The 26,405-nt window shown below is 44.3% G+C and overlaps 2 protein-coding genes across 5 annotated transcripts in view; one reads left to right on the forward strand and one right to left on the reverse strand.

Moving 5' to 3' along the window:
• Nucleotides 1-19,153, reverse strand: part of SYAP1 (synapse associated protein 1) — a 29,625-nt gene extending 10,472 nt beyond the window's left edge. Inside the window, exons 1-5 of one of the 2 annotated variants that reach the window (XM_087860147.1) lie at nt 18,842-19,153; nt 12,197-12,315; nt 11,353-11,419; nt 7,457-7,530; nt 3,642-3,781 (exon numbers count right to left, since the gene is read on the reverse strand). In XM_087860147.1, the coding sequence (XP_087716273.1) occupies nt 3,642-3,781; nt 7,457-7,530; nt 11,353-11,419; nt 12,197-12,315; nt 18,842-19,037 (596 nt within the window). In that variant the 5' untranslated portion in view covers nt 19,038-19,153. The remainder of the gene's footprint in view (nt 1-3,641; nt 3,782-7,456; nt 7,531-11,352; nt 11,420-12,196; nt 12,316-18,841) is intronic. The other variant, XM_045778011.2, reaches the window with a different exon arrangement.
• Nucleotides 19,154-24,372: 5,219 nt separating this feature from the next.
• The window catches only part of CTPS2 (CTP synthase 2), a 98,924-nt gene continuing 96,891 nt past the window's right edge, over nt 24,373-26,405 (forward strand). The window contains exon 1 of one of the 3 annotated variants that reach the window (XM_087860163.1): nt 24,373-24,391. The gene's annotated coding sequence lies outside the window, so the exon portion shown is untranslated. Of the gene's footprint in view, nt 24,392-24,515; nt 24,857-26,405 lie in introns of those variants that run through there. The other 2 variants (XM_087860160.1, XM_087860161.1) reach the window with 2 other exon arrangements.

The raw sequence follows: 26,405 nt of genomic DNA on the forward strand, positions 1-26,405 counted from the left end.
CTCAGTCAGTTTAAATGTCTGCCTTCGGCTCAGGTCATGATCCCAGGGTCCTGGGATCGAGCCCCGCATCACGCTCCCTGCTCAGCGGAGAGTCTGCTTCTCCTTCTCCCTCTGCCCCTCTCCCCTGCTTGTAAACGCTAATAAATAAAATCTTAAAAAAAAAAAAATTCTGAGAAGCCCTATGATAAAGAAAACCATGGAACGTAGGAATTCCCAAATGTCTATCTTACCACTTATGCTTTCATGGACTATTTTAAGTCATTAGAATGCTGTAAACACCCTCTGGGAAACCAAGGGCATAGGTCAGTCCAAGGCTGCAAAGGACTTGTGATTTCTCTACCGTAGTCAGAGTGAAGGCCTCAGAGGGTGTTTGTGATGCAAGAGCCCTGGCTCATGCCAGCACTGGTGTTGCAGGGAAGTGTTAATGCACCATAAGGTATTCTGAAATACAGAGCAAGTGTTTGTTTTGATTTATTTTCTAAGTTGTTCCTGGCTAATGATGGCTTCTGTTTACAACAAGTGTCTCAAATGATCTAAGTTGCACTTCTGCATGCCAGGAAGGAAAGTCCAGAAGTCCTACATTTGTGTGTGATGGCTCATTTGTTTGATTACGGAAGTTTCAACAACAACAAAAGTGGAGCGACTAGGACAGAGAAGCCCCATGTACCCATGACCTAGCCAACAATCACCAGTATTTTGCCAATCATGCCTTATCTATGCCCCTCTCTCCTGCACACACACACATTTCTCTGGGTGTGGGATGGAATATTTTAAGGCAATGCCAGATATTACATCCTTTCATCTGCAAATATTTCAGTAAGCATTTCTAATAGATAAAGAGTTGTAAAAATGATAACCCTAATTTCTGAAATCATCCCTAACAGAATTAACAATAGGAAACTGGAATTATATCACTCAATAGACAATTTACCTAGCCAGCAACAAACTAGACATACTATTTGCCAAATACCAATTCTCCCAATCTTTGAAAAACTCTAAAATTACTCTAAGCAATAAGAGGGAGTCCAGAATTGTTAATAACCAAAGCAATGGAACCAAAGTTAGCTACATGCCTGCCACGAGTACCCCAGGCCACATGCCCCAGCACCCCCTGGCCTCTATAGACAGTCCCAAGAGCACTGGCAGAGGGCCCACCATGCGGCCCACGGTGATTCGAACAGTCTTCAAGCTGATGGATCCTTTAGGTGCAAAGCCCACTTGAACCCCAGAGCTTTGCTACTCTCCTCTCAGAAGGAGGCAGTTATTCAGAATAGGTACAACCTCAAATTCTGAGATGAAAGAGTGTCCAACAGATATATACACACGAACTGTTCAAAAGCCAACTCTCAGGGTTTTGTAAGCATAATAGTAAAGAACAGATCAGATAATTTTTTTTATATTCTTAACTAAAAATAGCTATTTATTTATTGTAAAGTAATCTCTGCATCCAATGTGGGGCTTGAACTCATGACTCCGAGATCAAGAATCATGCCCCAAAAATAGCTACTTTAGACACAATCTAAGAATTAGATTTGTAATGAGATTTTAGCCATATAACACAAATTTTTTTTTAGGAGGGGAAGGGAAGGCTACAAAAATTCACCACCAACATGTTGATAATTATGAAGAGTTTCACTAAAAAGTAAAAATAAGTAAAAGGTTCAATACAATTGTTGTTACAAGTCTGGAAGAACACTTGTTCTTCTCTCGCTGACAGGAGACCTTTGCTTCCATGTGAACCAAAGGGCTAGCAAAATTTGTTAAAACCCCTGTTTGGGGGGTGCCTGGGTGGTTCAGTCAGTTAAGGATCTGCCTTCAGCTTGGGTCATGATCCCAGGGTCCTGGGATCGAGCCCCACATCAGGCTCCCTGCTCAGCGGAGAGCCTGCTTCTCCCTCTCCCTCTGCCTGCTGCTCTGCCTACTTGTGCTCGCTCTCTCTGTCAAATAAATAAATACAGTTTTTTAAAAAACAAAACAAAACCAAACCGTTTGGCCAGCTAAACATAGCACAATGAACAGGTATTTATTTGTGCTCTCTCTGAAAACACTTCTAAAATAGAAAAAGCATTAAGTAGATAAAATCCACATGACAAAGAGAACTGGTGAGAAAACCACAGGGGAAGCCAGAAAGGTGAAGGGCGAATAGTAATCTACCCTATAGACCAGCGAGCACTGCAGCGAGCTGCACGCAGGAGGGACAGCCAGCAAGAATAGGCCTGTTCACCAGGCATCTGCTCAGAAAGACCTGGGACAGGAGGCACCAGGCATCTCTGAAGGCTGGTGCAGGTTGGGCTCAAGACAGGAGGAATGGTGGCAAGGCCCCACAGGAGCAGCCAGCTGGCTGTGACTCCCGTGCTGCCCCTTCCAGCCAGGGACTGTGTTCCCACGCAGCGGAGAGTGACAGTTAACAATGAGCCAAGCCACTCCACACTCGGACAGCTGGCACGGCTGAGAGGGGTCAGGCAGGAGGTGGAGTCCTCCTCTCGGGGAAGCCACCCAGCCCTGGGCTACTGAGCCTTCCTGTCCAAATGGTCTGTGGGAACACAGCTTTAAGTGCTCCTTCAGCACGGCGCCTTCAGATAGGAAGGACCTGCAACATGAATGACGGAGCCCAAGACAAACACAAAAGTTCAGAGAAAAGCACGGAGACAAAAGAGTATTTCAAGAAAACTACACTCCATGTTCTCAAAGAACAGGAAGATACTGCACCCATCTACAAAGAACAGAGTGCTGGGGCACCTGGGTGACTCAGTCAGTTGAGCAGTTCAGTCTTGATTTTGGCTCAGGTTGTGATCTCAAGGTTGTGGGATTGAGCCCCATGTCGGGCTCCCCTCTCAGCATGGAGTCTGCTTGGGATTCTCTCTCTCCCACCTCACTCAGCCCCGCTCCCCGCTCATGCTCTCTAAGTAAATAAATAAATAGATAAAATCTTTTTAAAAATCAAAAAAATTTAAAAGAATAGAGTGCTATAAAAAAGGAACACTCATAGAGTAATAAAGACTGTGGACTAAAAATACAGCAGATTCAAAACAAGGCATTGGAATTTAAAAAGGTGAATAAGAGCCCATGGTGGCAGAAGGGAAGGGAAAGGGACCCTGGGGGGGGGGGCTGCTGATACCTGTCAGGGTTGTATCCCTCAAGGTATGCTTGCAATGGAGCTCAAAGGACAAACAGGGATTTCTGGAGGAGAAGAGGGCCTTTGGGCAGGGGAAAAACCTTGGGTGGGAAAGAGAACAAGAACACTGTTGCCAGAGAGCAGAGCCTGAGTGGAAAAAGGCAGTGGGCCAGATCCTGATGAGCCTTGGAGACCTTAATTTTATTTGGAAGACACGGGTACTTCGGTTGTTTCCGTAGGAAACTGTGTCCAGCTTCTAACTGGGGATAAAAGAGCACATCTTATCTTCACCCTAAATTCCCTATTAAGTTCACTCTCTGTTTTGATTCTATGGCTGTGTGTGTGTGTGTGCGTGTGTGTGAGAGAGACAGACAGACAGGCAGACAGAGAGAGACAGCTAGAGCGCAAGCAAGCGAGCTGAAGGGCCGCAGAGCCTGTTCTCATGGAGAGAGAGCAGGAAACCATTCCACCACTTTTCCCTGATACTGTGCACAGCACTGCTCCGGCTCAGGAACACAATGCTTACAGTTTAGGAACAAGGGCGAATCTCATCCTGCTCAGCAGCTCGTCCTCTTGAAGCATGACCAGGGCAACGGGATACATCTGGTCAAAGTCAAAATTAAACTGCACTCCAGCTGGAGGGTCACGAAGGAAATTCCTCTTGTCCTTTGATGAAAAGGGGAAAAACGGGGAAACCATACGATGCAATTAATATGTAACAATGTGTCACTGATTTGACAGATACTGAATTCTAAAGATTTCAGTCACAAAGTCCATTGAGGTATCATTAACCTGTCTGCTTAAGAGAGTAGAGAATGACTGATCCTGTCATATATTTAACAGTCTCAACTGGAGAGAGCCCTGTGGGAGGCCAGGAAATTCAGTTGTGCAATTAGCTGAAATTAGAGTCTGAAATCGTACGAACACGTTTGTTTCAGGGAGCACCTTTAGGTATGTGAAAACTAGTGTAGAATAATCTTAGAAAACTGGCTACTTAAATATTAGAAACTGGCTACTAACAGCACTGGTCAGTTTCATCTCATTTTGCCCATGTTAGATTTTAACAATATTTTTGGTTTTTGAGAATTCCTACGCTAATAAAGCAAGAACAAATCTGAACCTAAATGGCTTTTAGTTATGCTACCTTCCAGCCTAAAAACTGCAAAGCCTAAAATTGCCCCCTCATGTTTCACCTGGATCTCTAGAGCAGCCCGCTGAAGGGGCAGCTGTCTCCAGTCCCATTTTTCTTACCCAGAGCAACCCACTTTCTCCCCTACCCAAGAAAAACGTGTGTTTCACCTACCACTAAAATCCTTCAATGACCACTTTGTTGCCTTTAAGATGAAACCCAAACTTTTCAGAAAGGTATAAAAAGGTCTTCATGATTTGGCTTCCTATCCACACCTCCACCTGCATCCTGTAGTCCAGTCGTACCCAAATGCTTACAACTCTCCCTATCTGAACCTCAAACCCTACCCTGCATCCCCCAAACATCCACACACCCTCCTCCCAAGACTCAGTAACAGCTCCAATGTCATCAGTTCTGTGAAGCTTCCTTGAGATCATCCCCTCCCCTCTCCAAACCAGTGAGATGCCCGTCTCCTTGTTGCTTCATTACCATCCTGCATTACAGTGCTCATCACAGGGAGTGACGCTGCATGTACTCATCTAGCAGCTGTCCAGTAAGCCTTCAGGCTTTTGGAGGGCATGTCTCATTTACCTCTAGTCCTAGGACAACGCTGGCCTAGAGGAGGTTCTAAAAACAATTTGCTGAACTGAGTTCTCATAACTACCTAATGACAGCATTATGCCCCAACATAAGGCGCTTAAAGGGTTACTCTGCTCTAGGCTCTGAATTATCCCAACTAGTGCTTGGCAAATCAGAGAATGCAAGGCAACTCTGGCAGAGATTGCTAATTATCTCCCAGTATCCCTTCCTTCCTTCCTTTTAGGATCACAACTCTTGAGCTCCAGCTGGGCATGTGGCCACCCAGCCAGAGACCGGATTTCCCAGGCTCCCTGGCATCTGGAAGTGACCATGCATCTAGGTTGCCAAAGGGATGTAGGCCTGAGTGATAGGTACAATTTCTGAGTCTCATCTTTCAAATAGCCTGGCATGCCAACCCATCTCTTTCCCAATTCCCACAAGCTGGAATGCAGCCAAGGTCACGGGAGCTGCCTTCACCATACAAAAGGCAGACAACACCCTAGAGGCTGGCACAGGAAAGGATTAAGACAGGAAATACTTGGGTCTGTAGATGATTTTGTGGGCAAAGCACACCTGCGTGGACCATCTACCTCTGGACTCTTACTTGAGGAAGAAGGAGGGAGAGAGACAAACAGCTTATTTAACCTTCTATATTTCTGGATTTCTCTATTACAGCAATTTCGTCTATCCCCTGACAAATTCCGTGGCCACTATAAAGGATGTACTAAAGATCATTCAAAGCCTCTGTGCCATGCTAAAATCTGGGGTGCTCTCTTGTAGGCGTGTCTGTGTGCCTCACCCATTCAGCACCCGCTGTGCTCCAGGCACAATGTCACCTGCTCAGCAGGGCACAGCACAGATGGAGTCCCTGCCTTCACAGTGTTTCTATTCCAGTTGTGGGGTGGAGGCGTGGGAAGAGACAAAGGCTTAGATTGCTAAGGCTATGAGACGGGGTAACTGGTGGAGGGCTGAAAGGATGGTGAGGAAGGAGGTGACATTTCAGATGAGATCTTATGGAATGGTGTAGGGTGGGGTTCCAGGAAGAGGGGACAGCAATCACAAGGCACTAAAGCAGGACAAAGCTTGGTTTGCTTGTACACCAAAAAGAAACAGTGGCTGGAGTGCTGGGAGGCAGGACAGTGGGGCACAAGGGAAGAGAGGTGTGTGAAGCCAAGGGCCTCAGAAGCCAGTGGAGGGAGTTTTTAGATCTTAGCCAATATGAGATGAGATGCCATTAGAAGGTTCTATGTAGAAGAGTGACACAAAGGGATTTATACCATAAATGGACCCCTGTGGCTGCTGATGTGAGCTTGTAGGGAAAGGGACAAGGATGGGACAGCAGCTGGGATCCTGGAGGCAGGAGATGATGGCATCAGGACCGCGGTGGTGGCAGTGGCAGTGGAGAAGTGGAGTAGAGGTATATTTTGAACACAGCCTTGTCAGGATATGGGTGGGTCTGGGGGGGGAGGTGTGACTGAAGGAAGACTCTCGGGCTGGTGACTAGAAAAAACTGGTAGATAACTGGAATCTTATTTTGAGATGGAGAAGACAGACAGCAACAGGTCTGGGGGACAGAGGAGCTGTGGGGACTTGACTGGTGAGTATCTGATGTTTGCCCTCAAATGATAACCTCACTGTCCCAATTTGCTTCTGGAGAAAAGCATTATGTGAGGTCAGCATCAAATCTGGCCACAATACAGTAAACAAAATACATGGGGTTCACACTAAACTCATAATGGATGCTCAGGCCTTTGAAGGATTTACTAATGGAAAGGAAAAAAACCTGAAAATGTCCGGGGGGAGGGCAATGGAAGGGAAGTAAAGCCCAGTTCTCTGTTTCCTAAAGTTCCATTTATGACTTTGGCTAAAAAAAAGAGTGGATTAAAAACAAAGCTTGAAAACTACCGATACAGTAAAAGCTCTATTTGCTGGGTCCTATGCCGGGCAGGCTGCCGGGTGCTGAGGACAGAGATCAAAGTCAGCTTCTGCCCGCTAAGAATGCACAGCCCAGTGGAGACACATGTTAAGTAGTGAGGGTCACATTTGGGAATCATATTCTCACGCCTGTACATGGTGATAAAACCCCTATCTACCTCACAGACGTGCAGTGAACCTCAAAGGAGATAATGCGTAAGAAAATTCTTTCTGAAGCTGTCAGGTGCTATACAATTGTTAACTGGTATCATTGCGTTCCCTCTGAAGTCTCAAGAGAAATTTTTGTGGGCCAGCACAGAAAATTTTATTTTTTATTCAATTTCAGTTTCAAATATATTTAACAGTTAAACAGAAAATTTAGAATACAATCTTTTCATTCAGACAAACTAGAACGCTATCTAGAAACTTTATATGATAGCCTATCTCAAAGATTATCTTAGTAACATAAAAGAATCCTTTTATGGCCGAAAGAATTATTTTGTGTAATAGATTATAGTTTACCATTAAGAAAAAAGAACTTAAGGAGAAGCAGGTTAAAACTGGAAGGGGGGTTTCTTAGGGGGAAAAAATAGTGAAAGTTGATATGTACAGTCCTAACATCTCAGAACATTTAAAAAATTGTATAGAAGAAAAACATTCTAAGGATAAAATCATGATAGGAAGAAAGTATTTCTATATAAGGAATCACAGATACTTACAGCTGATAAGGCCAAGATTTGTTGTTGAATTGTTTCTTCATCATTACTATCAACCCATGGGGGCACTGCTGCTTCTAAAGGTTTTTAATAACAAAGAAAAGAGAAAAACAGCTTACAAGGGTTACACTGCAATCCGTGGTTTGAAAGAATGAGAATGTTTCCACATAATCATTTTAGCAATTTACTAACGAGTTCCAAACATGAACATTCATCATAATTCCCAGACGTGATGTATGACTAAAGCATGTATGCATTTGGTAAAAAAATTACTTAAATTATATGGTGGAGAAATTGGACAACACCTTGACCAGGTGACCCAAATCATCACCACCAATGAGAAAGAGATGGCCATGGTAGGCTTCCAGATATGATAGCCCGAGGAAGACAACATCATCTATGTAGTATTCTGGCCAAGAATGCATAATCTCAATCTAATCATGAGGAAGTATCAGCCAAAGCCCAACTGAGGAATAGTTTATTTAAAAAAAGGAGGGGGGAGAGGCGCCTGGGTGGCTCACTTGGTTAAGTGGCTGCCTTCAGCTCAAGTCATGATCCCAGGGTCCTGGGATCAAGCCCCATGGTGGTTCCCTACTCAGTGGGGAGTCTGCTTCTCCCTCTCTCTCTGCCCCTCCCCCCACCTGTGCTCTCTCTAATAAATAAATAAAATCTTTAAAAACAAAAAGGTGGGGGAAGTATCCTTCTAAAACATTAGCGTCCTAAAATAAAAGACAAAGACTGTGGAAATGTTGCAGATTAAAGGAGGCTAAGACACATGACAAAAGCTACAATACTGTACCCTAGACTGCATGCTGTATTGAGGGGGAAAAATGTACAAAGGACATTACTGGTTCAACTGACAAAATCAGAATATGTACACTGTATCAATGTTATATTTCCTAAAGCTGACAGCTGGACCATGTAAGAGAATATCCCTAATTCTTAGGAAACACACACTGAGTGGAACAGAAAAGACAAGACACATAGAGTGAGAAAGAGAGTAAAGGATAAGGCTGATGGAATAAAACCAACCATCTAGGTAGAGGGTGTCGGGGTGTTCTCAGTACTCCTTTTATACTTGCAACTGTTCGGTAAATTAAAATTATTTCTAAATAAAAAGTTCTTTTTAAAAAGTCACTATACTTGATTCATGACAAAAGGTAATAAGCAATTAGGAATTGAGAAAAGGGTTGTCAGGACTGAAAGCAAATGAAAAAAAGAAATGGGCAAATCAGCGGCAATAAACAACAGGGCTGGGATCTTCAAAAGACACATTGTTTTGGGGGCTCACAAGAAAAAGAGAGGAGTACAACTCAGCAGGCTTATAATGCCAGAAAACAATGGCAACCACTGAGAGGTGAGTCCCAGGGGTTTTCTGCGAAGACCTGGGAGCTGATCTTGGTCTAGGAGGAGGAGTTCAGTGGTGGATGTGTGTAGGGGGCATTCAGAGGGAGCAGCAAGTGTGAAAGAGTGGAGACAAAGCCAGTGAGTATGTTGCTCATCTGAGCAGCTCTACCATCCGAACCAGGGCGGGGCAAGAGGGCAGAGCCAAGGCTGTGAAGGTGGGAGATCAGCACAGAAGACAGACATGCAGGGAGTCCTAATATTTTTGCCAAAGCAACCTTCCTTTCTATCATGCTGCAAAAGTCCAATGGAAGAGACATCCTATTGTGTACCTGCGATAGAAAAGTTATGTGCATGTGTGGATGGACATGTGGACAGACAGACAGACACTTGGCCCATTCTTTGGCTCATCCTAAGCAAGCAAATGATGGCAATTATAATCCAAATTCCATTAACTACAAGATAAAATAAACACATTTTCATACTTAAAAAAATTGGGGTAAAACCCTTTCAAAAATTTTTTTCCCCTCACACTATTTACTTTAATATTCTGGCCTCCATTTTTAGTCTATTCACCTTGGACAGCCTCTCCTGGTGTTTCTTACCCTCAGATGAGGTCCTCTCAAGGCCCAATCTACTGGTATGGATGAGACACCCCCCACTTCCCTGTTCTTCTGAAACTGCTCTTTTTAAGGTGATCAATAACCTCCTGATTGTCTCACCCATGGACACTTCCTAGTTCTTTTCTCTCTAAGCCCAGTTTCCTTCTCTGCAAAATGGAGACAAAAGTACTTCAGAGAGTTACTGTGACTGTTAAATTAACAAATGCATGTGGGATACTCACACAGTGCCTCTCGTCATGGTCCTTGTAAATGGACCTCTCAGCTGACCTCACTCTCCTTGAAATTCTCCCCTCTCTGGGCTTCCATTGTTTCTCTCTCCTAGCTGTTTTTTGTTTTTTGTTTTTTTTTTAAATGGCAGATTTGTTTCATCACTTACCAGCTGAGCAACCTTCATCGAATTACTTAACCTTGCTGATCCTTCCTTTTACTGAAAAAGATATTGTATATAAAGTACCCACCACTTAGCAGGTACTCAGGAACTGTCAATTCTCCCTGTTCCTCCCTTCCCCTCGACACTAGATCTCTGCTCAGCTCTCTTCATCCTTGACACACTTTTCACTGAGGTCACCCACTCTCATGGTTTTTACATGACTTAACTAATAATCTGTACTGGTAGATGGAATTCTCCATGCTTCAAACAGGAATCAACTGCCACTGCTGGACCTCATTCAGTTAGTTTAGAGCAGTGCTGACCAACAGAACTTTTTGCAATGATGGAAATGTTCTAGGTTTGCATTGCCCGAAGCCACTAGCTCCATGTGGCTGTCGGGCCCTTGAAATGTGAATAGTGCAACCGAGCAAGGGCGTTTTCCTGATATGCTACCTGCATTCCCTTCCCTGCCTCTGTACATGTTCCTCTCACCTGGACTCTAAAAGGGCGCCTCAAAACTGAAAGTGCCTCTAATCCTTTCACCCTAGTCCCTCAAAGTTCCTATCTCAGAGGCTCCAACCAGCTCCTACCCCAAGTCTCCAAGTCGGGACCACTTTCACTGCTTCCCATGAATCCCGAAGGTATGCTAATTTGTATAGATTATTTGTCCCAAAGATCTGCTTTACACTTTGAGTTTACCTAGGCATGACAATGCCGGACTCACCACACAATTAACTCTTTTTGAAATTGTGGCACTGCTCAAACTGATCAAATTATTTTACCCTTTTGCCAAATTCAAAGACATGAGGCCAGCTTTGTGTCTGAGTACATCCAGAGCCGATAACTATCAAACATTTAAATGAGGACTTATCAGTAAAGAAATGTATTGAGGGATGCCTGGGTGGCTCAGTCGGTTAAGCGTCTGACTTCGGCTCAGGTCATGATCTCAGTCCTGGGATGGAGCCCTGCGGCAGGTTCCCCACTCAGCGGGGAGTCTGCTTGTACCTCTCCCTCTCCCCCTGCTCTCTCTCAAATAAATACATAAAATCTTAAAAAAGGAAGGAAGGAAAGAAGGAAGGAAGGAAGGAAGGAAGGAAGGAAGGGAGAAGAAATGTACTGAGTAACTTCCCACAACACCTCATGACTTTTCACAGCCCCCTGGCATTCTGCAGGAAAGCTCTTTCATTTTTTCCTCCCAAAGAGAATGGGAAGAGAGCCAACTTTTGCTAAGTGCCTATTATGTGTACATCACACACTGTGCTGGACATGTTCTAAAGTGAGAAATGAAAGCTCACTCTCTTTCAGAACCAGCTCCCCAGAGGGGCTGTCACCTGCTGGTCTCACCCTCTATCCCAGCCACAGGGAACAATATCCTTCCTTCCTCTAAAGCCCAAAGGTTTATGAGCTTGTCTCCCCCACTAGCCTTTGTGCTACCTGAAGGATGGGGCTGTTACTTACACATTTTTGTATCGTCAGAGCCTTAGTGTGGTGTCTGGCACATTAACAGGTGCTCAATAAAATCTGGCAGGTAAGTAAGTAGTGTACAAAAACCTCTATCATACCTGACTTTTTGGTATGCTGTTCCTCAACAAATTTTTTCTGTTCCTTCTGAAAATCTCCTATAATTGTCTGTTAAAAAAATATATAAAGAATCAAGTTACTTTGAGAACTTTATTACTAGATAAGAATTACATTTAAGATTTATGAAGTCATGAGATATTTTATTAATTTTCTTCAAATAAAGCAGTTAAAAAGTGATACTTCCCCCTTTCCCCAACAAATAGAAATTCAACATATCTGAATTTTAAGTATACAACTCTTTTTATGATGGATTATCTTTTCAAATGCAAAGATAAAATGAGTTAAAAACTGAATTTTTGCTTTATTCCAAAAAAAACCAATAAAAGCCAAGTCAAATCTCATTCTAACAAAGAGTACACATAACAAAGCATCTAAATAACAAGCTATCTAAAGTTTAATTGATGACCTCCTTAGTTCAAATAATTACCAAGATAAATGAAATTCCCTGGGCATGCACGCCACCACTGCAGGAAATGAACAAACTTACTTCTTCGAGTCATAAAAGTGTAATTCCTAACGGGCTAGGACTTTAAACACTTAAATGAATGATGCAAAGGCATAAATATTTGGAAACAGTTATAGTTTAAATTCACAATATAAAAAGTTTAGTATTACCCAAAAGTATCAGTGTATTTTAGAATATATTAAAAGTAAAACCAAGATTATTTAAATCATAGCTACTTCTTATACAAAATGAGAAAAAAACCTCAGAATTTCAAAACAATATTTTTATCAGAATATGATATCCTACTTGGATTAATAAAGTTCATGAAAAGGGATAATTATATTAGCTGCTAATCAATTTCAAAAGATGTTTAAATGTACCTTATCAATGATGTCATCTATCTTTCCTTCTTCTACTGATTTCTTTATTGTTTGTGCTGTTTCAGCAACTGATTCAGTTATCTTTTTTGTAGCGGCAGTTGCAAAGCTAAACAGATAGTCTGTAAAGAATAAAAGACAGTCTATGCTCCATTCAAGTACAATGGTTATTATATTTGTGATTGTTCTCTTAAAGAGCTCTCATGGGAATCTTAAACCATAGGGCATGATTCTTGTTAACCAGGACTTGAAACACTGATAGTACTCTGGTCACTTCCTGGGTGGACCAGCCATCCATACCAGGCCTTTAATTCACCTCCTTCAAAGAGCGTTAGCATACTCCTACCCTCGCTCTCCCAGTAGCTGTTTCAGACTTGTCTTGCCCTTCTCCAGTCTCTCATTTTAATTTATCTCAGTAGATTATCTCCCTTCTAACTTCACAAATAAGATCAAGGCTCCCTTTCACTTTCCTTGCTTTCTCGACTCAAATATACTATTTTATTTTCTCCTTCCCTCTTGTTTAAAGAAAACATGTTCTTCATGTCCTTCCTCCCCTAGATTAAGCCATCCCATAATAAATCTGGGGGAATTTTTAATAAAGACAAATCTTGGCAAGCCCTAATATAAATATAAATCCTTCTTAACTAATAATAATGAGCAAATATGCAGAATAAGATTAAAACTGGAACACGTAGGGGCGCCTGGGAGGCTCAGTGGTTAAGCACCTGCCTTCAGCTAAAGTCATGATCCCACGGTCCTGGGAACGAGCCCCACATTAGGCCCCCCGCTCAGCGGGAAGCCTGCTTCTCCCTCTCCCTCTGCCTGCTGCTCCCCCTGCCTGTGTTCTTTCTGTGTCAAATAAATAAAATCTTTAAAAATAAATAAATAAAAATAAAACTGGAACATGCACACTCATCTTTACAAAACAAAGCAAAAGTACAAAATCAACTTTCCATAAGACTTGAAAAGATACAAGCATCAAGGCTCTATTGCAACTTAAAGGTCTGTACTTAGACAAATATTGTTTCAAAGTCCACACTGGATACAATGTAGGGGGCAGGAAGCAACCTCAGGCCGGTTCTGAAGCAGGACTTGCTGGGACATGCTCTTGGGCAACTGGCCTTCCCATCTCGTCTAGTGGGAAATACTCTCTAAGTTAGGGCAGTCTTGTCTCTGCTACTTGTGCCTGCTGAGGGGCAGGTAGGTTGACTCTTACAACCCTCAGGCAGGGGGAAAACCCAGATAAGAATGGCAAAGGGAGCTTGGCACACCGGATTAAATCCTCACTGGTATCGCTTTCAGAGAATCAGGCAACTTGTACTGCTATCTGGGAGCAGCAATACTATCTGCCAATCTGAACAACCTTCTCTCCCACTTTCTGTAGCCTTTACCATAAACAGTCTACTTTTTCCCATTGTGTCTGGTGGTGTTTACCCGTCAGTGATGTCAACAACCCATTGTGACTATACCACAGGATACTACTTGCCTCTGGTTTCATTCTCGCCATTCTTCCCCCTCCTATTCTACATTCATATGACCCCAAGAAATTCTTGAGTATCTCCGAGGTCTCAGATACATTATTCCTTGGTTTGAAACACTTTTATCTGCCCTTCCTTTATCAGGCTAACTCTACATATACTGTGGGTCTCCGCTTAGATAGTACCTCTCAGGCAATGTTCCCTGGCTCCTTGACTAGAGTAGGACCTCCTGAGATGTGTTCCCTCAGCACAGTTCCCTGGACTGTGTTGCCAGTCCAACAACATTCATGACACTCTACTGATCACTTGGTGGCTCTGACTTCTCACTTAGACTGAAGGCCCATCCTAAGTCCCACTGGGGCAGGCACCAAGGTTGTCTGATTCACCACTGTATCCCCAGTGAGTGACCAATAAGTACTTGCTAAATGGACGAACGGGGAGCAACATAATAAGTGCTGAGTTTTAGGGAGGTCCCTCATTTCCCTTCGGTTATGACTAGTCTTTTTACAAAGTGGTACAATAAATTGGGTAGGTAGCCAGATTATTTTGTAAAAATATTTTTTGCTGATACTCAAAGAAATCTAAAGTTCTAAAACAGCAGCGTTCCTTTTAAGATTTTCTCAGGAAAATGTTTTCCTCATTTTTATTCTAAGGAGGATTTCTATTTAAAAACTGGTATTTTAGGGTGCCTGGCTTAGAAGAGAGTGTGACTGTGGGTCTCGGCATCGTGAGTTCGAGCCCCACACTGGGTGTAGGAATTACTTAAATAAATAAATAAACTTTAAAAAACCTGGTATTTTAGCATAATAATCTCAATTCTCAGATTTAATGACTCCAAGAGTGGAGTACACTCAACACAGAGAACACTGGAGGAAGTATAGTTCTTGCCCTCAAGGAATGTCCATTTCTAAACAAACAAACAAACCAATAAGAGGCTCAAAGACAAGAGGAGCAAGAATAATCATTAAACAGAGGCACTCAGAGAAGGGAGGGAGAAGGTCTCCCAAGAGTAATTAGAGAGTGGGCTGGATTCCGAAGTCAGAGGGAGTGGGATGTAGGAAAGCATGATAGGAGATTTTCAGGTAAGAAGCTCATAAAGATGAGAAGTGGTTTATTAATTTTGCAAATTAATATATTGGATGATACCAAGTTAAAGACAGTTTTCATTAACTGGTTAGAAAAAATTGAGACTAAGATAAGAGTTAACAGGAAGTAACAGGAGTACAATGTCCACTTCAGGAACATAGGCACAAAGAGAAGGTCTCAACTAAAGCAGCAACCAAAGAAGAAAAGGAAGACTAAGTAAAATGGCTCTCAGTGAGTATGACTATGCAACCTTATGGAAGGAGGGGGCAAACTGCTAACAATGAAAGTAGTCATTTTAATCTCACAATCATCTTGGGAGGAATAGGTATAATCTGCCCAGTTTTACAGACAGGTAAGCCAAGGCTCACAGAGGATAAATGATTTGCCCATTAAGATAGTGGCAGACTCTGCTGACTGCCTAGCCAATGCCTATCCCTTTTCTCCTTGCCAAAACAACCCCAATTTTGGTGGGTGCTCATCAAACCTAGGGTTGGTCTTGGGGAATTCTGACATAATCAAGGTCTTCTCATTATGCCTCTGTTGGATTCCCTGTAATCTGCAGGTGAATTTTCCGTAATTTGCAAATGATATCACAATAAAGACAATAGTGCAGGAAACTCAAACACAGGCTATCTGCTTCTAACTGGCAAGCTTGTGCCCCAATTCCATATTGCCTCATGTCATATGAGCAAGTGACAAGGGCTTACAGAACTGAATGGAATGATAAGGATAAAGAAAAGTGGGAAGGTTCTCAAAGGTCAGAAAAAGCATACATTTGACAGACTAAAAAGAAGAAAGAGTTTAAGGCTTGCTGCTAGAACAAGAAAATAAGGAGTAGATAGTGGTTTCTAAGGCAAAGCCTTAGAAAATCAATATTCTTAAGCCACTGCTGGCTAATTTTTCAAAAATACTGTATTTCATACAATTTTAGAATCTTCATGTTGGAAGGGGCTTTAGAGGTTACCTAATTGAAACTCTGACTCAGGTAGCCCTACTTCCAGGGATGGGGAGCACATGACTTCAAAGGGTAGCCAATTATTACTGTTATCCCCTCTAATTAGAAAATCCTTTTCATTGTCCTTGTCATTTCTACCTCTCAGATTTAGATCTGTCCTCTTAAGTAACATGTAATGACTTTTCTACAAAAAAAACTTCCAGAATTTTGAGCAATGCCCCTAAGTTTCTTCTTCAAGCTAAAATCCCCAGTTCTTTTTAGTATTGTTCATAAGCTGTGGGATCCAAGCTCTTGACCATTTGCACTGCCCTCCCCCGTCAGTTCTTTTACTTCTGTATTGAAGCAGACATATATTTTCCTACATACACACTAACTTTTGGGGCCTTCTTAGTTGTAAACTAAGCAAGTTAGGAACCTAGAACTTGAAATGCACTTTCCCTACAGAAAATGAGGATGGCCTAACTAACACAGTTCCACTGCAAATACTAAGAGCACTTTTCAAAGGAGAAGAGGAGGTGGCCCTTCCTCCATTTCTGGGCATGGACTGGCCTTAGGGATGGTTTTGAAAAAGCCAAAGCTCATTTTTGGCCATCCTCCCACTTATTTAAACTGTGCAAATGACTCATATATTTAACACTCTCAGAGGTATGGATTTTTTTTTTTAAAGGAAGAGTACAGATAAAGCTTCAATTTGGTCGACTTTAACAAAAACCAAGCAACCAATTTGTGCTGAATAAGAAGTTACTTTGGGGGGGGCGCCTGGGTGGCACAGTCGTTGAGCGTCTGCCTTCGGCTCAGGGCATGATCCCAGCGTGCTGGGATCGAGCCCCACATCAGGCTCTTCCACTAGGAGCCTGCTTCTTCCTCTCCCACTCCCCCTGCTTGTGTTCCCTCTCTCGCTGGCTGTCTCTGTCAAATAAATAAATGAAATCTTTAAAAAAAAAAAAAAAAAAGAAGTTACTTTGGGGCATGAGGCCTTCAGGGAGGTATGGAGGAGCTCTTCAGTGAATTCCCTTATAAACTGTCCTCCTTCTGAAGTAGGTAATCCTAGGAGGCCAGAGTTTATCAGGAGGGAGGACCAAGCACAGGAAGGTTTGGTTTTAGGTGAGGGAGTGGAATCCAGGCCTGGGTGTCCACCATTTGTAACTGGTGAGTTGCCTAAATTTACAAATAGATCATCATGAACCAGAAGTATTTAGGGTCCAACCTTGAAGGCAGGCACTCAACAAGTGTTTACAAAATAAACGGGGATCCCAGGAGAGTCCATGTAGATTTTAAAAGGCTAAAGAAATCAATCTACATAGTGGGAGTCAGGCTCAGAGACACTTAATTTCAGTTTTTAAGAGAGGAGTCTTTTTGGGGCACCTGGGTGGCTCAGTTGGCTAAGCCTCTGCCTTGGGCACAGGTCATGATCTCCAGAAGGTCCTGGGATCAAGCCCCCCCCCCCCATTGAGCTTCCTGCTCAGTGGAGAGTCTGCTTGTCTCTCTCCCTCTCCCTCTGCCCCTACCCCTGCTCGTGCTGTGTCTCAAATAAATAAATAAAATCTTTATAAAAATAAGTAAATACAAATGTAAGGTTTCAAGCTGACGATAAAGCCCTTGCTGTTTTAAGAACTGACTTCTGGAGTGCCTGGCTGGCTCAGTCACTAGAGCATGTGACTCTTGATCTCAGGGTTGTGAGTTCAAGCCCCATGTTAGGCGCAGACATTACATAAAAAAAAAAAAAAGTGACTTTTGATAGTTTCCTGAAGATCAACAAAATTGGTTCTCTATGTTCTATGAAATGGAGTAAACACCCATACCCTGCTTTTCCTAACATGGTCCCACTTCTATCTATCTCAACTACCCAACATAGCCTTTTTGCTCTGGCCTAATTCACCTCACATCTCTTCAGCATTGCAAGCTCATTTCTTCTCAATTCTCTATACACAAAACAATGTTCCCTCTTTAGAGATTTTGTTGCACAGCACTTAGCTGTATTTTTTTTTTTTTTTTTTTTTGTGCACTGTTTGGGGAATTTGAGCTGAGATTCTGTACTGCCATGTCTTGAGATTGTCTGTTTTCCCTGCCCCCTCTCCAAACTTTTTGAATGTTAGAGCCTTTCTTATTCAAATACGTGTTTCTCCAATCTCAGGCTCCAGCCTCCCCTTTTGCTCTGGCCTTTTAGTAGATTCTTAAAAAATGCTTGCTAAATTTAGAATCTACCTTTGCTGCAGTTCTCTCACTTGTAGTGCCACCTGCTTTAGACCCCCACCTTCTCAAAGACGTTTTCTTTGATTATTTAAGCTCGCCAAGGTCTCCAGAATCAGAATTACTAGAGCTATGTATTTATGTGTTTATTTGTCTTGCTTATTAAACTATGTGTTTATTCTTCAAGCCTACTACTTTTACTCTCCTCTCCAACTAGACTGTGGCTCTCAAAGGGTACGGGCTTCCAAATTAGAGCTAGGTTCAAATACCACATCTACCGCTTGCTGTCAGTATAACTTTGAGCCAGTAACTCTGGGCTTGTTCTCCCAACTCACGGGGAGGTTTAACAGAGTAAATGAGATATCGTTCACCATACATGTAGTCCCGAAATCTGCATCAGACAAAAATGGACAGCTACTTTCCCGCTTTAAAAAAAATTCCACTGCACCTAAAAAGGAGACCAGCCTGAGGGAGGCCTTCCGTAACTCTTCCCGCAATTTACTTCAGACAACACACTGTGCCCTAAGGGCACAAAAGGGCACTTTTCCAGCCAACTAAAGTCCCCCAATGTCCCCCGTCATGGGGGTGGGGGTGTGGAGGTGAAAGCTGGAGAACTAAACAAAAAAGATTCCTTGTCAAACCTAAAGACGTCGAGCGACACCGTTTTACGGAGGCCCTGGCTCCCAATGTTTACACACTTCGTAAAGAGTGACCTGTCACCAGGAACTTCAGGCACAGGATTTGACTGCTAGATGAAGCTTCGGCCTTGCCCAAATCCTCACCAACCTCTCCCGTCCCAAGACGACCGAGTGACAGACACACCTTCCTCCCCTTCCACCCCCACCCCCCTCAAGCGGTCGGGCCCGAGCTCCGGGGCTTCGAGAGAAGGGAGCAGACACCCCCCACACTCTCTGGTCCCGAGGGCCGGAGGAGACTCACTGCCAAGGCCTTTTGCCTGATGAAGGAGTTCCTGGTCTCCCGCTTGCCGCGGCTCCCCCTCCGCCGCCGACTCGGACACCGCTTCGGAGCACTGCTGGGGAGAAGCGTCTCCCTCGACTTGCCCGTCTCCCTCAGACTGCCGGCCACCCGCCGCCGGCTGCTCCAAGCCAAACCAACTGCTCAAACCCCGGAACATCCCGCCCGCGGGGCCGCTACAGCGGTCCCGGTTACCGGACACCCCAACTGGCACGGTCGGCTCCCGACTCCACAATGCGCGTCTCCCAGGGAGATGGCCGGAAGTGCGACCCTGGAGCAGCCTCTCTATCCATCTCCCCGTCTCTATGGCCGCTCTGCCGCGGGCTGCGCGTGCGTCATTTCCGCCAAAGGCCCCGCCCCCGTTGGCTGTTTCTGTCAGTAGCTTTATGACGCGCGTGGAAAGCGGACAAAGGGTTTTCCCAGAGTAGTCCAGCCCGGTCCTCTTTCCTCCTTCCCCAGCTTTTCTAGGTGACTGATCCAGACGTGTAAACGGCGTCTCTGTCACTCTAAGCAGCTTGGCTGCTGACTTAGCCTCACCTTTTCAAGTCCAGCTGGGCTGTCGCCGCAGAAATGGACGTTTTTAGCCCATCTCTGAGTCCAAATCACAACTGGCCCGGGGCCTCTAGGTCGAACAACTAATTTATAGGGAATACAGGGGATTAAGGAAAGTGTTAAAAGGACACCACGGGATGTGGGCAGCAGAATCTAAGCTGTGAGAAACCACAGGACAAATGACCTTGTTTCTTCAAATAAATTGCAAGGAGGAGAGGGGAAAGGGGGAAACTATAGATTAGGAATGATTTAAAAGCCATAATCCATGGCAACCTGTGGATTTTGTTTAGATCCTAATTCAAACAAACATTGGGGGGGAGAAGTATAAAAACTGGAAATTTGATCCAACAGTTCATGAAATTAAGGAATTATTAAAAATTTAATTGTTTTAGAATACCCATAAAATTTAACATCTCAACCATTTTTAAGTGTACAGTTCAGTAGTGTTAAGTACATTCACATTATGCAACCAATCTCCAGAACTCTTTTCAAGTTGCAAAACTGAAACTATACCCATTAAACAACTCCCCATTCTCTCTTCCCACCAGCCCCTGGCATTCACCATTTTACTTTCTGTCTCTATGACTGTGACTACTCCAGGAACCTCATATAAGTGCAATCATACTATATTTGTCTTTTTGTGACTGTCTTATTTCACTTAGCAAATGTCCTTGATGTTCATTCATGTTATAGCATGTGTCAGAATTATCTTAAAATTCTGCCTTTAAAAGGCTATGTTAAAAAAGGCTGAGTGATTCTCTCTTGCATGTAGATACCACTTTTTGTTAATCCATGTATGAGTTGATAGACGTAGGGATTGTTAATTTTTAAATTGTGGTGATGGTATTGTGTGTACTTAAAGGAGTTCTTATCTTTAAGAGAGTTGTACTGAGATATTTACCAAAGAAATGATAGGATGTCTGTCATTTGCTTCAAATTAATACAGGAAGTGGGGCAGAAAAGGGTAGGGATATAGATGAAAAAAGCTTGGCCATGGTTTGAAGTTGTTCAAGCTGGTGGTTATACTTTTATGTCTGCCACTCTGTACCTTTAACTTTTTCCATAATAACATGTAAATGAAAAACAAACAAACAACTGGTCAAGTGAACAACTACCCCTTCAGAGCAGCGAGTGCGTGAACAGATTTCACAAGCAGTCTTAAGGAATCGGTTGGCGAAGGACAACCATTATTCCTCCTCCTCCCACCTAGTTCCAGTGTCCTGTGGGAGTATGTGGGGACAGACTATGACAGATTCTGATTCTGATTTTCCTACTCTCCAGTTTTCCAGCCTGAGGTATAGTCACAATTCCGATCCAGGATTTTGGCTTAATAAGGCCAAATAACTTCTTTTGAAAGATTTTATTTATTTATTTATTTATTTGAGAGAGACTGAGAGAGAGAGCACAAGCAGGGCAGAGGGAGAGGGACAAGCAGACTCCCCTCTGAGCAGGGACACCCCCCCCCCCCACGTGAGACCTTATCCCAGGACCCTGGTATCATGACCTGAGTTGAAGGCAGATGCTTAACCGACTGAGCCACCCAGGCGCCCTAGAGCCAAACAACTTTATTGAGATATGATTCACATACTATATAATTAACGTATATAAAGTGTACAATTCAATGATTTTTGTTATACATTACACTATTAATTTTTTAAATGGTAGTAAAATATATATAACATAAAATCTGCTCTTTTAACTTTTTTTTTTTTAAATAGGCTCCACGCCTAGTGTGGACTCCAGTGTGGCGCTTGAATTCAAGATCCTGAGATCAAGACCTGAGCTGAGCTGAGAGACGCTTAACCGACTGAACCACCCAGGTGCCCCCCATTTTAACTATTTTTAAGTGTACAATTCAGTGGCATCAGTGACATTCCAACCTGTTTTTAGAGTCTGGGTATTGATTCAGCTTTGAAAGTCAGGAGACATCTTAGGACAAATGTTTTCTGGGATTTATGTTGGTAAGAATCTGAAAGTGGTCAACACTTGACTGAAAAGGGATATTTGTTTCAAGTATGATCGGAATGAGCCCAGAATTTCAGTCAGAAGCCTAGAGGAATGAAGTTTTTAACGTCACCATCTAACAGATGAATAACCTTGACGTGTTATTTGTCCTTTCTGCCCTTCAAGTTTCTTCACCTGCAAAAATACGGTGCAGAGGTGGGGCCCAACCCATTCGGCTCTACTTTTGCCTTATCTTCAGGAGCACCCAAAACCACAGTAAAGGCTGAGTTCCCCGGGGAACAGACGGTTTTACAATGGTTCTGAAAGGTAGAATTCTTCAAAATAAAAGATTGTAAGAGAGCACGAGCAATCAACTTAATGACAGACTTTGTTTTCATCTCTTTTTTTATCCTTATTGCTATGCTGGTAGTGGGCCATGAATAAATACTTGTTTATTCATGAGGATAGTCTTGTCCCACCCAAATCGGTCAATCTGAATCCTGTTATCAAATTTGTTTTTCTGTTCAATTTTTTCCCCATTTTGGATCAATAATACAATAGTTATGATAATCCCTTTGTAATCACAAAATATCTTCCGTCTGTTAGCTACATAGAGGAATAGAATAAGATAAGGATAAAGCCCCACATCCTGTGCTGAACAATCTGGCTTTGGAGACAAACATTGATGTCCTGGCTTTGCTCCTCGTCTTAACTAATGTACCTTTGGTCAGGACACTTCACATCTCTAAGCCTCGGGTTCTTCGTTACAGAAAGGGGACCATAACTATGAGAAACAAACTGAGGGCTACAGAGGGGAGGGGGGGTGGGGGAATGGGATAGGCTGGTGATGGGTAGTAAGGAGGGCACATATTGCATGGTGCACTGGGTGTTATACACAACTAATGAATCATCGAGCCTTACATCGAAAACCGGGGATGTACTGTATGGTGACTAACATAATATAATAAAAAATCATTATAAAAAAAAAAAAAAAAGAAAGGGGACCATAGTAATTGTCCTGGTTGTGAAAAGAGAATGAAGTATTGAAATGCGGAAGGAAACCTTACATATGTGGCAGGTAAATACCACCATTGATGTTGGCCCATTTCATGAGTGTCTTTTCCACAGGACACTCTGGAAGACTTCTTTCATTACAAACCTCTCCATGCCTCCAGCCTTCAAAGGTGTTTCCTCCTTTTTTTTTTTTTAAATTTTAAAGATTTTATTTATTTATTTGAGAGAGAGACAGAGAGAGCATGAGCAGGGGGAGGGGCGGAGGGAGAGGGAGAAGCAGACTCCCCGCTGAGCAGGGAATGAGATACAGGACTCCATCCCAGGACCCCGAGATCATGACCTGAGCTGAAGTCACATGCTTTTTTTTTTTTTAAGATTTTATTTATTTATTTATTTATTTGACAGAGAGAGAGAGAGAGCCAGCGAGAGAGGGAACACAAGCAGGGGGAGTGGGAGAGGAAGAAGCAGGCTCCCAGCGGAGAAGCCCGATGTGGGGCTCGATCCCAGAACGCCGGGATCAGGCCCTGAGCCAAAGGCAGACGCTTAACGACTGAGCCACCCAGGCGCCCCTGAAGTCACATGCTTAACCGACTGAGCTATCCAGGTGCCCCAAAGGTGTTTCCTCCTTTTCAAAAATTTTATTTATTGGCCTTCATGAAGACCTGGGGCTTCCATACACTTCCTGCTGAGTGGAGCCTCTGTTTATTTTCCAGAAGCTGACATCACTATCCCTAGTGCCTTCCTGCTTCTTCCATGACAATACTCTGTCATCCTCGGTGGGGAGAAACTCCCCTTTGCTTTGAAACTCATTGAATTTTTGCCATAAAGCCTCCACCCATCCTTGTTGCTGTCATCTATTAGCTTTGGGGTCACTCCTCCACATTCACTGAAGATTTGGTTCCTTGGTCTCAATTGACTCCTCCAAGTTCCAAGGACCTAGGTGTCCCACACAGTGGCCTGGTGGGTGCTAGACCCACTCATTTGACTCTGTTTCAGCTGTCAGACCCTAAACTGAATCATCTCCTGGAATTACTTCCCCTTTAAAGTCTCCAATGCCAACACCACAGCTGGTGACAGCATGCCAGCTCCCTTATTCCCAGAGGCCTTTGTCTTTAGTTCTGATTCTTTTCTTCATAGTGTATCAGCTCTACACTGTTCTCAGTCCTTCCCTGTGTGGTCTAGACGCCCAGTGCAGTACCACAATCACATTCTTTCCGGCCCTCAACTGCCTCACTCACTGCCCTCTACGCAGCCCACAAACTACTTTTATCATAAATATCCATATTTATATATCCACCTATAGATAGCTGGCAAAATCATAGCTGGGCATCATTACATACTATGGTTTCTAAACTCCCCTAGGTCTTCAATGATACCTGCCTAACTTGGTACTCTAGTGACTCACACTGGTAATTCAAAATTTTCACCACTTTCCTAACTTCCAACTCAACCCCAAACCCTTCTATTGTCCAGTTAGAGCCTTTCTCCTCCAGTGCTTTGTGTATGTTCTTCCCTTCCCCTGAATAACCTGTGTCTTCTCCCAGCACCAGCCATCCTCCAAATACTCTTAAAAAAAGTCAGTGGGTGAACCCCTGATTGCCCCCCCCCACCTTTCTTTTTTTCTTTCTTTCTTTCTTTCTTTCTTTCTTTCTTTCTTTCTTTCTTTCTTGTTACACTAGTACTGTTTGAAGAACTTTACTAATTTTTTCTTCTAAGATTTTAAGTAATCTCTACACCAAACACGGGGCTTGAACCTACAACCCAGAGATCAAGAGTAGCATGCTCCAGCAATTGAGCCAGCCAGGCGCCCCAGGGAACTTTACTGATTTCAAAAGATGTGTAGACCTGCCTCCAGACTGTGACCCCTTCAAAGGCAGGAATCGAGTTGTATCTGCGTCCTCTTCTTAGCGTTCTGCAGTTCCTGGAGCGCAGTAAGGGATCCACAAACGTTTGTGGACAGTGTGAAACTCTTTACAGTGGTGAGAACTGGACGGGAGGACCCGAGTAAGGATCTCAGCTTGCCAAGAGGCAGGGGCTCGCCGGGAACGTGGCGTTCACCCGCGCCCCCGAAGTGCCTCAGCTATATGAGCCGCGGAGGGGAGGAGCAGTCCCCGGGCTGAGCGAGGCCTGGGGCCAAGTGCATCCAGGGCGGAGGGTGGCGGGAAGCTGTCTGTGCCTGAGGAGTCACTTTTTAGGCGCTTGTTTTGGAGCATTGCACAAACGCGGGTGCAAACCCCAAGCTCACCAGCGTGAGTCAGCGGGGCCCGCAGCAGCAGGAGAGGGAAAGGTGGGCGAGGAGGGCGCCGCGCACCCCGAGGCCCGCGTGGGCGGCGGGAAGGACCTGGTGGCGACAGGGGACACCCCTAGCGGCGGCCCCTTCCCCAGCCCTACAGGTGAGCGCGGGCCCGCCACGGGGCGGAGCGCGCTGTCCCCACCGGCCACTCTCCCGGCGCCACCACCACCGCGCAGGTAACCCCCCGCCCGGACCTTCCCCGGACCCCCAGGCCCTCCGCGCTGTGGCCACCCCGCGTCCCCAGGGCCTCCGCGCCCCCAGTCCAGGCGCGCACGTGGGGCCGGGCGCCTTTGTCCCCTCGCCGATGGCGCCCGCGCCGAGTCGGAGAGGGGCCGGCAACCGGCGCGTCCCCGCACCCGGCGCGCGCAAGCCTCCGGCGGACGGCGGACGGCAGACGGGCGGGGGCCAGGGCTGCCCTGCCGGCGCCCAGTGCCGTCGGAGCCCGCCCTGCGGCGGCCCAAGATCCGGGCTCTGGAGCGTCGCGTTCCCGGGGTGCACTTCTCCCCCAACCGGCCTCGGAAGGGGGCGCAAGGGCCGGCTGCACCCCGGGCCGCATTTCTCCCTGGCCTCGGGAGCCCAGAGAGCCCCGAGATGGCGTTGGCGGAAGTGAAGCCCCGCGCGGAGTGAAATGGCCTTTCGGTCCCCTCCCCCGCCCAGTGCACTGGTTAAGCAACGACCCCAGCATTTTACCCAGAATAGCTGTTTAGGGCGCACTGGGACTAAGTACGCTGCTGCCACAAAATAGCTTTCTTTTGGCAACAGTTTTTACAGATTGGATGTGTAATTTACATACAACAAAATGCCCCCATTTTAAGGGTGCAGATCGAGGATTTGACAAATTACACATCCGTGTAACTACTACCCCAACGTTGACGTGCACACCATTTCATTTCCATCGCCCCAGGAAGTTCCCTCGTGCCCCTGTCCAGTCAGTCCACACGCCCCCCACCTGCCTGCTTTCTATCATAGCTTAGTTTTGCCTGCTTTAGCACTTAATAAAAGGGCATCATTCAGTAAGTATTCTACTTTTTGACTAATAATTACTTTTTAAATGGCCATCATTTGAGAAGGTGTTTCTTGGTGCTTCCGATGTTTTCATTTGCTCTTGGGCCTGCGCTGTCTCAGAGTGCGAGAGCCACTGGCCGCATGCGCCTCTGGAGCACTGGAAATGTGGTGTCTGAATTGCGATGTGCTGAAGTAGACACACCGAATTTTGAAGAAACTAGTACAAAAAAAGGGGGACATAAAATACCTCACTAATGAATTCTCACATTGTGTGTTAAAATGATAGTATTTTGGATACATTGGGTTGAATAAGGTATTATTAAAATTAACTTCCTGTTTCTTTTTACTTTTTAAATATGGCTACTAGAAAATTTAAAATTACACAGGTAGCTTTTGTAATGTTTTTATTGGACTGCAGACAGAAGCAGCTCTACACACTCCTGTTTTGCGAACAGTCCGTTCTGCTCACTGCATGTAAGAGTAAATGAAAAACTTAAGTCTTCACAGGGGGAAAAACAGCTCAATTCAAGGAAGTAGCCTGAAGAGCCTGCTTTTTCCTGCAGTTTTAAAACTTGCTTCAAACTTGCTTGTTTGCTTACAAGAGGTAGAAAGGAGTAGGTGTCTGCTTGGTATTGTTACATTAAAAAAAAAAAAAGATTTCATTTATGTATTTGTCAGAGAGAGAGAGAGAGAGAGCACGAGCCGGGGGAGAGGCAGGCA

The sequence above is a fragment of the Ursus americanus genome, chromosome X (assembly GCF_024610735.1).
Source record: "Ursus americanus isolate L20-20 chromosome X, mUrsAme1.1.p, whole genome shotgun sequence".
In the NCBI taxonomy this organism is placed as follows: domain Eukaryota; kingdom Metazoa; phylum Chordata; class Mammalia; order Carnivora; family Ursidae; genus Ursus; species Ursus americanus.